Source organism: Asparagus officinalis, chromosome 7 (genome assembly GCF_001876935.1).
Source record: "Asparagus officinalis chromosome 7, Aspof.V1, whole genome shotgun sequence".
Classification (NCBI taxonomy): Eukaryota; Viridiplantae; Streptophyta; class Magnoliopsida; order Asparagales; family Asparagaceae; genus Asparagus; species Asparagus officinalis.
The window spans coordinates 124,275,995-124,291,843 of NC_033800.1; the positions used below are offsets into that span (position 1 = coordinate 124,275,995).

Below are 15,849 nucleotides of genomic sequence, written 5' to 3' on the forward strand. Positions count from 1 at the left end.
AAGCAGAAGCTGAATTCTAATGGACCGTGTACAACTGGAATCCTGGTCAAGAATTGCAACAACTCTCAATTTCCTCGCGATGCCGCCGTGCATAAAACCATGCGGTACCAACAACAGAAGGCGGCCAAAAAAAAACTCAAGGATCGGTACAGGTGCTATTTCTCACATAACAATGAACAGCATCCTAACTTAATAAACTTTCTGAGACTGATAGAATGCATCAATTAGCTATGAATGACATGCAAACATCTAAAAGAAAGTCCTGAAGAACTCTTACCTTCGATACCTTTTTTTCTTTTGAGAGCTAGAGCAGAGCTAATTATGGTCTCTGATTTGCTTGAAAATGATTCAGCATTTATTCTAAAATGTACAAGCTGTTTATGAAATTCGGAAACTAGAAAGCATGTACAACCATGGCCATGCATCACTGTAATCACCTTTTGTGTACCCCGTTATATCAAAACCCATTTTCCCCCTGATCTCAATTTCCGCTATAAAAGTTCACTATACCCAGTTACATCTTCTTCATGTTAGAGGAGCTGCAACATTTGTCACTTGAGGCGGTAACCTCTGCCTTCGGCACCTCCTTGTTGTCCTTCCCCATCCAAGCTGAACCACTGCAGGAGCTGGTTGCGGAAGAGGACTTACCGGAGGTGGGCTTACATGAATCTCTTCTGCGGTGACAGCCAAGCTCCTAGGTTTCCGACCTCTAGAACTCCTCGTCAATCCGGCTCCCTGCCAAATTTGACCTGAGGCTTTCATTAGTGTTCCAATGGTTTGTAAATCTTCAATCACTTCGTGCCTCGATAACGAGGAAAGACCCGGGAGGATATCTCTTTGGAAATCCCTCTTCTGTCTTCTCTTTCTTTGTTGTCCCCTCTTTGGCTTTGTGAAGAGAAGTGAAGCAATATTGCTCTTTTCATCATCATTATCGTCGTCCTTTTGTTCTAGTCCTTTCCATGATTGGGACAAATACTCCTCAGGTCTGATTTCTTCAAGCTCTAAGGTTAAAACCTCAAAGCTATCATCTGAAGATTCTTTAATAATCTCTGTGGTCGATGATACAACTTCTGCGAACCAAGGCAAAGGATTGTAACATGGAACTTTGTCATCTAAGTATTTAGATTGATCTGATGATATCAAGAGAATACTTTCAGCTGCTTCTTTAACTGAGGCATCATCTTGCTTTTCTCCCTCAAATACAATTGGTGCTTCCAAATCAATCTCAAAAGCAACAGTTGGTGCAGAAACTTGAGAGGGAATTTCTGCCTTCTCACTTTCAGCCAAATTCAGGTCAAAGTTCAAATCGATGTGACCTCTCGAGCTCATGCCACTGCTTTCTGTAACTACAATTTGGGATTGCTCCTGATGAGGCAAAAATTGAACTGCTTGTTGGGTTTTCTCAGGAATGGAAAATCCAAAGATTTTCTTACTACTTTGCTCAGTTGATGCCAAGTTTTTCTTCGTTGTGATCACGTTCCCCTGTGAAGATGATGGAAAGTCTTGCAAATTGAATAAGTTAATGTTCCTCTCTGTTTCTTTTCTCCTCAGTTGAGGATAACCTTGTGACAAGTCCAACTCCATTAGGGAGGAGGCACTGTAAGTTGGCTTCTTTTTAAGCCAAGAGGGAGCCTCTAATGGATCTTCACACTTAGGCTCTGATTCATTGATTTTCTCGGTAGTGAAACCACTTCGGAATCCGTTCAAAAGTGTTTGATTCAAATGTAAATCTTTTTGGGACTTTTGAGAACTAGAATGTTCAGAGCTACCGTCGTTCTTTTCACCACTGGGGTTTGGCTTACCAAAGGTAATTGACTGGCTATAACCATTCAAGTCACCACTATAGGGCCATTTACTATAAGCGTTGCCATGGTTTAGAGAAGCTGATCCTTGGAAGCATTGAAATGATGAAACTGCTAATGGTACATGATTGTATCCATTTGGCGGTCTGCCCCAAGATGAAAGAAGTGGAGAGGGAGAAGTTTTATAATCCAAGTAACTATAAAGAGAGTTTCTTTCAGAGAATTCAGGTTTTGGTTTGAACCATGTATCTCTTTTACTCTGTTCAGATGATATGGAGACTTTCTCCTTAGAGGAACCCGGACCGAACAATTTTAGACCGCTAGTGCTTTGGCCTGTAAAATTTAATATTGCATCACAAATTGAAAGTCAAGTAACAGAAAAGGATCAATATGTTGATAGAAACAATCATGACATGCTAATATATAGGATAGAGATCTTTATAAGTTGAGCATGAGATGGAGAACTGAAGCGATTTTCACTAGTCGGACCAGTAATTTGATATTTTCAATCTAAATTGCTGATGACTATAAAAGTTTGCTTGCCAGCTTTATTTATTTTTTTAGCACGATAAACAAATATAGGCTGTTAAAGGATATAAATACAAAACAAGAACAGGAACTGAAAGCCGGTTAAGAGCAGAAGGGCAGTAAGCAGGAAGAACGTAAAGTTTCAAAATATGGCCCAAAAAATTGACACAAGTATACTAAGGATTAAAACATCAGATGGTCTATATGGACGGTTTAGCTGAACTGCCCGTATAAGACCATCTCCTAGTATTTTTCAACTGCCCAGTGGAAAATATTCTCAAGCAAAACACGAAATCTCAAGGGTGCAACGCTGTTCTTTTAACTTTATACTAAGTCAATGCTTTGAGAAACCTATAAGTAAAAGTTTTCAATAAATTGAAAGGAAGCATACAAAAGAAGACCTTCTGAGTTATTTCTTTTATGTGTTAGATCGAACAAACAAATAAAAATGCATCATCTATATGATCACCTGAAGCTTCTAAAACTGGGTACGAGTCTTCCAAACAAAACAGCCATTGAACAAGCACTTGACTAGCCATATTATCTAAAACATCCAGAAAACGTTTACAAGATGATGACCAAAATTCGGTGGACTTTTTTTTTTTGTTATTCAAGATCGATGATCTATTTTCATACACTGTTTAAGATTGTATGGAGTGTTCTTCTTTTGTTATTGATCCCAAAATTCATCCATCTAAAATTTATCTCCTCAATTACTTCATAACATTTATTTAAAAAGATTCAGATTAATGACACGGTCTTACAGCCAAAACAAACCCATAGAGCAGTTGTGGTAGACTGGTGAACAATAAGCTTTAGAGAAATTTCATCCAATTTATCAGGACTAGATTCCAACCAGAAGTTCTTTTTAAGGAAAATCTCTGTTAGACTAACTACTTCTGTGGAAGTCATGATTTATATCACTTAGAAGTCTCATCATACATGATCCCTCATTTTTGCACACTTGTACAGTGTTGTATTTATGATGTACCTGCACTAATGCAACCTAGACTCAAATTAAATCAATAGACTAAGAACTTTCAAGGATAACTGCAACATTTCTAAAAATTTTAAAACCCCAAAGGAGGAGGGAAAAAAACACTACAGCCACACACATGCTCACAACTGACAAGCATTCACACAAAACATTAATTGTCTGTATAAAAGTTATGCAGCAATTTTAGTCATTTCATTTATATGCCCCCAAACAGAAGATAATATGCAATTAAATTTCAAGCAAGGAACTCTTACCAGCTTCATTATTAAAAAATGGCCATCCCCGACTGGTTTCAGCTCCCGCACAAAAATGATTCGAACTAGTACCTTCATCAAAGTGCCTGCCTTTGAGAAAATCAGTTGGCAACCCTGAGAAACATGTTTCTAATCTCACAGGCAATCGAAGACCCTGATTCTCTGCAAAAGGAGTTATTCGTCCAGGAAGTTTACTGGAAACTGAATCAGCAGCTTTTTCAAAACATATTTCTCCACAAGGTTCATTTAGATCAGCAACAGTTTCCTTCCCTGCTTTTTCTTCTTCACAATCTATATACACTTCAGCTGGAAGTTGAAGATCAAACATTCTCTTTTGGGGCTCTCCATGATTAGAGTCTGAGATATCACCATCATTGACAGAAATCTTTTTCTCGGTAGAAACTGAACCAGACTGCACACTGTTTTCATTCAGAAAATTCAAAGTGGGTTTCCTGTCGTCAGTTACAGTTACAAATCTTGACGGTTTTTGGGATGAGAAAGAATTTGATTGCAAAATGTCGACTTGTAGGCGTTTCTGTGGCCCTTTCTTCAATTCATCCATCATGTCCTTTTGGATCCTATAAAGACGATGCAGTTCATATACCTGGGTCATAAGAAGATCACACAGTGGAAAAATATATCAAATTAAAAAGATCAGAACAAGAATATTAAGTGATTGATAAGAGAAAACATACCATATAGGTCTAATTTCCATATAAGTACATTAAGGAACGGAAGTATATGTTTATTCTCCTAGTCATTAGGCATATGAGACTTATCAATCGACCACATGACTCAAAAAATTAGAAGGAAATAGAGAAACTTTAAACAACCATAATGATCATGTTTTAAAAATCTAGAATAAGGTTGTGGATGTTTTACCTGTTTCCTGAATATGGCCTCATGTTCAAGCATTGTCCTCTTCAACATTTCTTTATCATAATCTACAAACCCGTTTATTGGCTGGTAATTGTTACACATCTTTCTACCTGATGCTTTATCCTCATAGTACTGAGACCAATATCCATTTGCATCCTCATTAAGATCCCTCATAGTACAACAAGTTTGCAGGTAGCTTGTATGCTGCACCCTTGTGCCCATTACTGCAAAGCATTACCAGAAAAGTTAGCAAAGAAACAGGTAGATTATCATCAAAGAGAAGATTTATGAAAGTGCGTCCTGTGAAAAGGTAAGATGGTTATATCTCATTACTTTGGGCACCTAAAAAAACAAACTGAAACAAGAATTCATAGAACAGAAAGTTATCCTCATGATGCAAATTATTATTTTAGTGATATCTACACGCATGACAATATTTATACATCGTAAAAATGAAAAGTGACATAAGTATTCAATACATGAGATATGTGTGAGATTGCTTGTCTCAACATGTTTGCAATTGGTTGGTAACACATGGAGAATTTACTAAATAATCCAGGTGTAAAATTAGTAGTTCAAAGGTAATACTGATTATGATAAAGACGATTCAGGAACAAATAACAGGAAGACGACATTTTGAAGTCAACTTATATGAGTTTCATAGACTATAAAGGCATATGATTGAACTAAAAATGATGTTAATTGATTGTTCAGCCTTGATTCCCATTTCTGTCTGATAACCATCAGCAAGAATCTATTCATGTATCTAGAATCATATTTTGCACCTAAACGACGGAAACAATCTATATCAAGTTAATCATGGCTCATGAAATAACACATGCTTCCAGAGTAATCACAAACCAACCAGTGGTTTGCGGGATGTTTTCTACAACGGTAGAAATTGCCGCAGGTGTAGCTTGTAATGTGTATATCTACTCCCTCAAACTCCACATCAGCCACCATTATAATGGATCAGCACTTTCCTAACTCTTTAGTAAGTGTTATTCAGAATTAAATGCATTAATTAATCGTGTGCTTGTAAGTCGGCTCACCAGAAACATTACTCTAACCTTTTTCTCTTGGTTATATTTTAGGTTAAACTGTTATATGACAGTTCCTTTCTAAAGGCCCCACTATTTCAAGTGGGTAATCTTAAAATCTTAAAGAATGCATTCCCTCTCGCTGTCTTTCAGTCTCCCCCGCATTCAAGTTACCTTCATGTAAAGCTGTATGTTGACAGTATCCATTACACATACATACGTACAATGTGATGCCCCACTAATAGTCCACACTGGGAAATTGATAGAGTTTAAGAGGGTTTAAATGATGGGTCTTGAGAGTCAATCGTCACCTGACCAGTCAATATTGGCCGTGAATTGAGCCAAACCACATTTTGCACTCTCATGGCTTACTACATGACATACAACATGGAATATAAATGAGAATACTAAGCTTTATATCTTGAGTACTAATGAAGTCTGATTAGGAATTTTTCTAATGCCCGAACCAACTGGAGTGAGCCCAAATTTCAAATAGGCGTTAAGCATTTTTCCTACTTTCTTATTAAAGATCATAATTGTTCACATAACAGTATATTTAAATCAATTGAAAGTATTTCAGAACATCCGAGATACAATGCTCTCTAGTTCTTATAGCCTTATCAAACCATATATGCCACAGATAATGAATGTTAACAAACACACATTTATAATTTGTTGCTACAATATACTCAACATATTCATATTCTAAATATAGGATTGTATCCATTTGCATATCAATAAAAGAGTTCACTGCTCCAGTACCATGAACTTTTTATTGTTTACGCATAGTTAAAATACCTAAATTAGCATTTCATTAAAATCAATCTTCTTTCAGATCCTTCTCTTTCTCTTGTTCCTTAAGTTAAAATCTGATTTTACCTTCCTAAAATCTTATAAAAGTCGGTATAGGATTTGGAAAAATTAGTTAACTCATGGAATATTATTTAAGTTTCTATATTGAATACAAGGAAGAATTAGATGTGACTATAAGACCTCCTTGGAGGTGTAATCTTGTTATACCATGCCAAAAACTTCCTACATTGCATTCTACCTGCTTAAGAAAGAGGCAATTTGCTGAACTTATTCTTTTATTCTAAACTTCATCATTTAAGCCAGAATCAACCAATTCATGTATACAATTTCTGCATATACTATACAATATTTGAACCTATTTCAGAGATAGTCAAGTTTAAGTTCAAGGCCAAGTGCTTTCATGCTAGCAAGGACATGTTTATACAAGTCATAAGGCAAAGAAAACATGCAGCATATATGAACACCTCCATCATGGGCTAAACCAAAACATTTTTAGGTATCTAGTTTGAGAAACATGTGGATTTTTAATCGACTAAATAAAAGAAACATAAAAATGTTATAGGAATTTTAATTATCATAACATGTAAATGAAAAGGCAATACAAATCTCATGTAAATTATTAATTTTATTATGTATATATAGTTGTGTCCATGTATCCTACCTTTAAAAAATTTGTCGTGTCCCTTATCCGCACCTGTGCGACATAAGTCTAGAAGAAGATCTAACCCCAGTTAGAAAGAATTAGGTTCAAACTAGATCTGAAGCACGATGTTGTGCACCATTAGGACCCTTCACGAAGATGTCACAACTAAATGTGCACAAATGAATAGCTCGACCTGGCTTGTCAGCAGCTAAGTCAATCTCAACTTGATTTTAAGCTCACTAGAAAACAATCTAAGCTGAAGTTATAGTTGTCCTGACTCATTTAAGGACACTTATGCCTGTGTTTGAATATCAAGTGTGTACATGTGTGTTTACATATTTATTCATGCACACGGTATTCATTAGTGCACTTCATATTTGGCATCTAGGCCTAGTACTTGTCAAAATAGAAACATGTGGATGTTACTAATTTAAAAATAAAATTATGATTCAATATGGACATGTAGATGCCTACTTCTGGATGAAACATTATGTATGTCAGGTTCTAATATAATGTTTTAAATATTTGTGTGAAGTTTTTATATTAACCACTTTGTTCGGTTTATGATACTTTTCTTGGCCTAGATGCGAGTTAATTTTTATGGTTGCCACTCTGGTAGATCTTATGAATTTCAATCAAACAGACATTGGAATCAATGAGAATGTAAGGTTTAAATCCTTCTATGTATATATCATGTGGCCCCAATTTCACTGTTTCTCACTTTCATTTTGATGTTCTATCTCCAAACTTTACCGTCAATAAGGGGATGTTTGGCAATTTGAAAGTGAATTGAAATTGTGTAGGTGATTATCACTGTTATAAATAGCGATAAATAGCCCTGCAATAGCGACGCTAATAGCATTAGCGGGCCCTTCCCGCTACGCTATCGCCAACGTTGTCGCCCAATAGCAGTGACATATTGCAGAATATGCGCTTTCCGTTAGGAAAAGCGGCTAATAGTGTGCCATAACGGTAAATAGTAGACGCTTGCATGCGAAATCTGCTTTTTGACTGCTATATAAAAGCGGTTTGAGGTTTATTTTTTAAAATTAAACCCAACCCTTGACCATTGCATTCCACCGTCTCCTGTGATTTTCGGCATTCTCTCGCCTCCTCTCATAGTCTCTGACACCTACCTCAGAACTTCCTCTCACCTCCTTCACTGTGAGCTTCTTTTAGGGCAATCCTCTCACCGCTCAGCTCTTCTTCTCGAAAACGACTACTCTTTGACTCATCTAGTCATCTTCGGTATTACGTGATGGTTACATGTCTATTTCATATTTAGGATCTCTTTAAATTATTAAATATGTACTTTTAGATCTTTTAGATTTTTCTTTAATATTTCTTTTTTTAGTATTTATACATATCTAAATTAGACCGTTATTTGATTTTACGCTTTTTACCGCTATTTTTCCGCAATATCTCCAAATAGCCTTAGCAATGTCTCACCGCTACGCGACGCTATCCGCTATTGATAACATTGATGATTATTATTGTTATTATTATTTGCAAATGACTCTCACATCCATGTCAACATGAAAATAAAATATAGTGTTTGTTTGAAAAACGAAATTATTGTAGAAAGTGCAATGTAAAAATGATATGGCAATATAGGACTAATTAGTAAATATAGTTAAAAATTATTTTATAAAATTGATTACCATTTTTGTCTCTTTTATGTGACTTCACTACTTTTTTAGAAGTCAAAATTGCATTAAATCCTATATGGTAACTTTCTTGCATTTCACTTTCTTTCATGCAAACGGACACTTAAAATGTTAAAAATGAGTCACTTTCTCACTCTCGTCTTTTACTTGCATTCAGAGAAACACCGCCTAAGTGCAACTTTATTTAATGCACAGTGTAATGAGCCCCTTTGACATCTATTCATCAATGAAGAATTCTTAACGTGAAAACACTGAGATAGTGCTAATCTTTGAATAGTGATCCACAGAGTCCCAAATGAAGTGGTTAATTCAAAAAAAGCCTTATTCTTTGGGAAATCTATTTCGTGTCTAGTACTACACGGTTCCATTTTGTAAAAACTCTGAATCATTCTCTTGAAGCTCATCCTCTTAATAATAAGTGACCGCTTGCCCTAAAAAACCTGGCCCAATAGGGAAATCCCAATACAATGGGCCTTTCAATACAAAGAAATAGATTGCCACAAGGGCGTCATATTCTAGGAGCCCAAATTATATGATTGAATAAACTCTCCTCTATCTATTTCAGGTCGAGGAACCCTCCCCTTCTTCAAACTCCGGGTTGTATTTTTCATAAAAAAGTTAATCAACAATAGAAAAGTATCCATTTTGCATCATATCTAACAGACTCATTGGTTCTGACCAAAGAAGCTTTTAATAATATGGTTGTGATCTATCATTACTCGCAACCATCTTCATCAATTGATTAAATTTAGCGAAAAAGAAATGGTATTCATCTGCAAAGTACAAGCTTGTTCCAAAGTTGTTCTATAAATGTCCTAAGGTATCATTTCAAACACATTTGCGGGGCAGACTTGTACACATTGAGTACATTCTATGCATGTATCATAAATTTTTACTGAATGCAACATTAGGTCTATGAATTCTAATTTTGGACATAAAAATGTTTAATTTCAATTTCCTTAATATCTATTTGAGATGGGTGATACAAGTCTTGTTCCATCTTTGCTCAGTTCTCTATTATTTTCTCTGATATTTCTTTTGAGCTTGGTGATATGCAAAAATGTTTTAGGTTCATTTTGGCATCACTTCTGTAGTATTTTTCATGTACATAAGTCTAGTATCTGTCTTTTATGCACTCAAAATTTCCAAAACCTTCATGGACACTAGGATATGGAGAAAAGAAAAGGTACAAATTTTACCGTACGGAGATTGTAAGGAAAATAAGGAAAAACTAACAAATCAAGCACATTGACAAAGACCACTAACAACAGGTCCTGTGTAATATAGGCTCCAAAAACATTTTCACAAAAGTTACATATAAAATGTAAAAGTTGTGATAATATGGAATGTTTTACACCCACTCAGATTCCTAATTCCCACATGGAAATATGCTCTGATCTAGGCTTACTTTTAGCAGTAGGTGTTTTAATTATCAGTTATCATCCGGGTAACTAATGAAGATCTAAATAAGCAGTCCAAGGCCACCGACAAGGAAAGCGAACGTGATAACTCATTTTAAGAGTATTACACACAAAAAAACATTATAAAAATAGTAAAATATAAGAGCCATTGTTTTCCTTCTGATTGTTAGCATGGCATCTTGAGCAAAAGTGAGTTTCCTTGGAAACTTCTACAAACAACACTTTAAAGATATTTCTCAGAGATGCTATCCATATGATCACTTCTATTACGTTAAAGGGTAAAAGAAATCAGACCGTTCAACACTAAATACCTAAAAGGACACCCGTAAACTAGACAATAGTTTTAATGCAGAAGTAACATGAGTATTGCAATGAGTTCAATAGTTTCCCTCTAAGTTGAAATGATTTATAACTTCAGATTTGATAAATTAAAATATTTTTAGGATTAAATCATTAATTATGTTGATTACGTCCAAGCTTTTAAGTTTGTTAAAGTCCCTTATACTACAACACGACATTGAAAGTTTTATTGAGTGTTGAGGGTTAGTTATGCTGTAACATGCTCTTATAGTTCGAGCATCCTTTTCGTAGGCTGAAACCTGAGTTATATTATAATGAAATACCTTTTTAAATCCACTTTAAATGTGTTTCTAATCAAACTTTAACTGTGGTAGATTTGGTACCATTTTGAAGTCGCTCCCATGCACCAAAACTCTAAAGTTTTGGTGAAGGCTGAGGTTTATAATTTGTATTTAAAATGTTTACCAAAATCTAGTCATTACTGGTGAGTATAAATAAGTGTTTGTGGTCTAATATAAATAAAAATTTCTCGCAGTAAAAAACTCCCTAGTTTTGAGAAAGATAGATTGTACAACGTATCTTATGACAAATATACATATTTAAAACATTTTAAGGACACTTATGTAAAAGTTGCATATTATGTATTTCTCTTATTTTAGACTCATCATTGGGTATGTCATATATCCAGCAACTGGAATGTAAATTTTGCTTAATTGAGTAAGTGCTATTCACTATTGCTCACATTTTGCCTACCGCTTTCAGGAAAAGTTTGACCTAAAAGCTTGCCCAGCAAACGGTGTACATAACTTGTGAAGAGAGGGCACATCTTGTGGAAACTTACTGATAAAATTTAGCAAATAGAGATTCAATAATCAATAAAAAGAATGGTAATATCTTCCGTATCAATATCTCGAGTCCTGAAACAGAATTCCCTATCCTTAACTTGTGTGCAAGTAGCGTGCACATGTATACACTCCTCTAAATCCCTACTAGAAGATTTTGTACACCCGAAACATGGATCAATAACCTACCAACCAACAAAAATCACTCTCCACTTACAAATTCAAACAAACTCCATAACAGTTACCACATTCTAAGTCAATTAACATACTCGGACAATAAGAAGCATTCCTATAATAGTTCATTACGGTTCTATACATTAAATGTTATACATTAGGAAATAGAAGATAAATTAATATTGGAGAAACTACCTTCTAATATTACATGTGTTTGGTAGAAAGCAACTTACATTCGCAAATTACTAATTTACTATGTCCTGCACCCATCTCAAAGAAAAACATTCTTATCAAATGATCAAAATTCATTTCTTTTCATTTTCTTCAAAACTCATAGACACATGCCAATGCAATTCAGTAATATTATGCTCATAAGGAAATTGTATAGAGTTATTTGAGCGGAATTTTTCAACATGAATAGAGAAAACACATTTCAGCTAAAATGAACTAAATATTCCAAATATCAAATGTAATGATTTCAGAAAATACGGTCCACAATATCAAAGAAAATATTACCCTATCAAGCATGCACCGGCCACTTGTAGAACTGCCCCATTAAAGCCTGGAGATATGACTGTTTGACATTATTCAGAAAATTAAGATAAATCTTATACACACCACCTGAAGGGAAGTATCACTTCCCCAAAATTGTATCCAGTCCTTGAAGCTTCAAAATTTTCCGAGTACAGATCCTCTCTAGCAATCTAGCAAGTGTTGCACTAGTCAATTTCGCCGACGGGAATAGGGGGGTTCAGTACTTCTAATCAAGACCAAAAGCTTAGTTATCAGACATTTACTACCTGCACAAACAACTGCAATATCTTAGAATGTAAAGTACAACGAGAAAGATATAAGCATGAGAATCTACAAGCCAACAATAATGATCCACAATCAGTACCCAACTGCATTACATTTTACAACAAGGGCCCAAAACTGACCGAGAAGAAAAAAATTCCATATCTCACATGAAGCAAAAGTATTTTCATCATAAACAAATACTTTAAGTCCCTATCTGAGAAAATGACAATTATTCATATCTTCAAAAGGGTAGTAATCTCAATCAAGATCAAAAATATAAAGTAAAGCTTCTCCTCGTTGAATTCAACCCCAATTTCAATAGCATACAATTCAGGACGTATATATGAAACACAATAACAATAACCCAGATCAATCAATCTAATGAGAAAGCAATCCAAACCCAATTCAACAAACCAAAGGACCAACCAAATAAAGTAAAAAAAAAAAAAATTCGGAATTTCGCTCAGTCCACATGCTCTAAATCCAAAAAACACCCAAATTGAGATGACTGACGAAAACCCATCACAGAAAAATCCAACAAAAAATAACCTCAGTCTCACTACTATCGTCCATCTCTAAAGCTCCTCCGCAAATGCTTAAGCGTGAGCACTTGGAAAACCCAGAACCCAAGAGAGCGCAGCCCTTCTTCATCCATTACAAAGAGAGGGAATCCCAACAACAGCGACAAACAAAACTAAAGAAGAGAGAGAAGACCCAAGTGGACCCCACTACCAAAAGATAACCCAACAACAATAATAAACTAATGGGTCGAAATTACAGGAGAAAAGACTGCAGATTTTCATCAAGTTGAGGAGTGAGAGAGAGAGAGAGAGAGAGAGGGGAAGAGAGAATGAAAGCGAAGACTCTCTGGGATCTCTCTCTCACAAGAACAAACGACCTTCCAAGAACAGTGACATGAAGATTTGTCAACATCCGGTCTTTTTATTCCCTACCCACTATTTTTCATTATTTTATAAATGGCCCCCACGCTTCAATTATTTACTGTGGCGATAAAAATGGGATTTTTTAAGTAAAAATTCAATCTTTTTTTTTTTCTTTTTGCCGATAGCTTAGGACAGAGAAAAGAATTAGATTAAAAAAAACAGTAAATGAAAAAAAAAAACTTACTTCGAAAGGCTCTGCCTGCCAAAGGACAGAGAGTAACAGACTCCTATCCCCCCCAAAATACAAAATCTACAAACTACCTATTTTTCTCTCTTTTAATAATAATAATAATATTTTACTTGCAATATGCCAACCAGTATTAATTTTGGTGGATATCTACTTATTAATGTACCGGGGGGCCCACAGCGGCTGCTCTTCCTTAATAAAAAATAAAAGGTTATACCAAATAGGATTTGTGAGCGTGGGTAAGCGCGGTGGGCGGTGCGATTTAGGGGGGGGGGTGGCGGCGTGCATGGCCACTGTGCACTTTAATACACAAGATTGGTTCAGAGGTGTTGCGCGTGCGGTTTCCATGCAGGACTATGCTAATTATGAGAGTGTTTTTTTTTTTTTTTTTTTTTTGAAAAGTTAAGCATACCGACAGACTAATTTTTTTTTTCTCCCAATTTGTTATGTGTTGCTTGAGAAGATAGAATTTGTGATATTTAGCTTAAGAAAACACTTAATTGACTGTGCTAGATATTTTAATGGGGTTTTGTCATATTAGAACCGTAAACCTCTGTTGATTCTATATTAGAGCTTCAAATCTTCATGTTTTTAATTTACACCCTCAGAACTATTGATTTGTTATAAATAGCACCCTTGTTTCTGGTAAATATGAAGATTTAGGATCCTAAAGTTAACAAAGATTTGGGTTCCAGTCTATTTTGATATAGGAGAACGACAATTTTGTTGAGCCCCCTTCTCTCTTTTATGATTTATTTAATATGGTAACCTTGATGTAAAGCTGGCATTAAAAAAAAAAAAAAAGATCTCATAGGTTTTCTGTGTCACGTCATTATTTTGTCCATCGATTGTAGTCGTTATGGTCCCTCTTCAGACCAAGGGAGATATTAACATGAAAATTACTATAAATTTTTGGAAAGAAATAAAAACATAGAAGATATCAAAACTTGTTTGTGCATTGTATTTATAAGATAAGATATATTCCTGGTTGTCTTTCGGCAATACTAGTTGAGATCAATATCAAATTTATATTTTTAGTTATAAATGGCCGAGTAATTAAGTTTCCTAAATGGTGATTCTTCTGAATCTCGAGTTTAAGAAATGATTTTTTATTTTTATTAGACATTATGATTCAAATTTAAAGGAGTAAAGTATACGAGAATTGTTGTAAGAGGATACGTACTGTCAATGTAATTTATTTATTTTTATATTTATTTTTTGGAGGAAAAGTACTGTCAATGTAAAATTGGAAGGGATAAATATAATTACCCTTTATTTTAAGAAAGACAGTGAAATTTATAAGATATGTTAATATAGGAGAGTGACAATTCTCCCCGTATCTCTTTTATTTATTTATCTATATTTTTGGGAAATCCTTCTATTTTTTATGATCTTGTCAAATGATATTTTTAATACATGTTAAAATCCCTAATTATTATAACAAAACTCCGAAGTTGTGATGAGAGTGGATGGTTATTATTTATATAATAGCTAATTTTTAGAACATCTGCTTTTACTTTGTGGTCAATGACATTTACATGGGTTGCTTTGATAGCCGCTACATTAAAACTATGAAGTCGTGATAAGTGTTGCGGATTATTATTTTATATTATAATAGTATGTGACTATTATTTTAAAATGAAAACATCATATATTTTAGACATACATTCTTTTTTCTGCACATAATATTGATCCCTGCTAACTGTTTCTAACAAAGGGGAAAACTTAGTTTTGCATGTTATTTGTTGTCACGCCCCAGGCCCACGAACCCGTTGGAGCGTGCAAGCTGTGACTCCACGCAGAACAACTCGTGGGTTGGCTAAATCCACCGTCAAAATGGTAGCACTAGTTACTATTGGGTCTTGGGCTTTTCTCTATTTATACCACTAACATTTCTTCACACTAATCCATGTAGGACTAAAGTGAGGGTGTCACAATCACCCCACCTTACAAAGACTACGTCCTCGTCGTCGTGACATGACAATTGGTACATCCCAGTGTCACTTGCTAGGCGATGTAGATTCTAGAGGGGGCTCATACAGGTTCTAGAGGTGGCTCCCACCACATCACGTGGTGTAGCACTTAATCTTGTATAGCACTTACCTCCACACTTTCGGTTGACAAACTGCTCTGATAGCAGCATTTTGGCGGTGGATTTAGCCAACCCACGAGTTGCTCTCCATGGACCCATGACATTTGTAGTATAACAAAAACTTACCTTTTCAATAGAAATAATAGTTTCACCAGGTTTTCAAAAACCCTTTCTCATTTTCTAATCATGAACTATTTAAACCTTATGAACTAGTGGGAGGAAAATACAAATCTTATCAGAATAACTCACACAATAAAGTGAACAGTTAAAATCTCCAAGTTGATCCTCTGTGTGAATAGCTAGGAACACTATAAAATCCGCTGGAGGAGTTCCTTGGAAACAATAAAAAAATTGAGACTCCCTTTGATAGCAAAGGACTTAGGCCTTTGTCAGTTCATAAGCAAAATACTAGTCAAAATGCATCACTATCAAATTTATATTGCAAATTAATTTTCTTTAGTCATAAGT

General features: G+C 35.1%; 1 protein-coding gene across 1 annotated transcript; it reads right to left on the bottom strand.

Moving 5' to 3' along the window:
- On the bottom strand, positions 264-13,054 carry LOC109848665. The gene is made up of 5 exons (XM_020418290.1): positions 12,708-13,054; positions 11,877-12,160; positions 4,464-4,684; positions 3,582-4,185; positions 264-2,135 (listed from the first exon to the last, which is right to left on the bottom strand). The coding sequence occupies exons 3-5, from the start codon at positions 4,680-4,682 to the stop codon at positions 526-528; spliced, it is 2,433 nt and encodes an 810-aa protein (XP_020273879.1). The 5' UTR covers positions 4,683-4,684; positions 11,877-12,160; positions 12,708-13,054; the 3' UTR covers positions 264-525.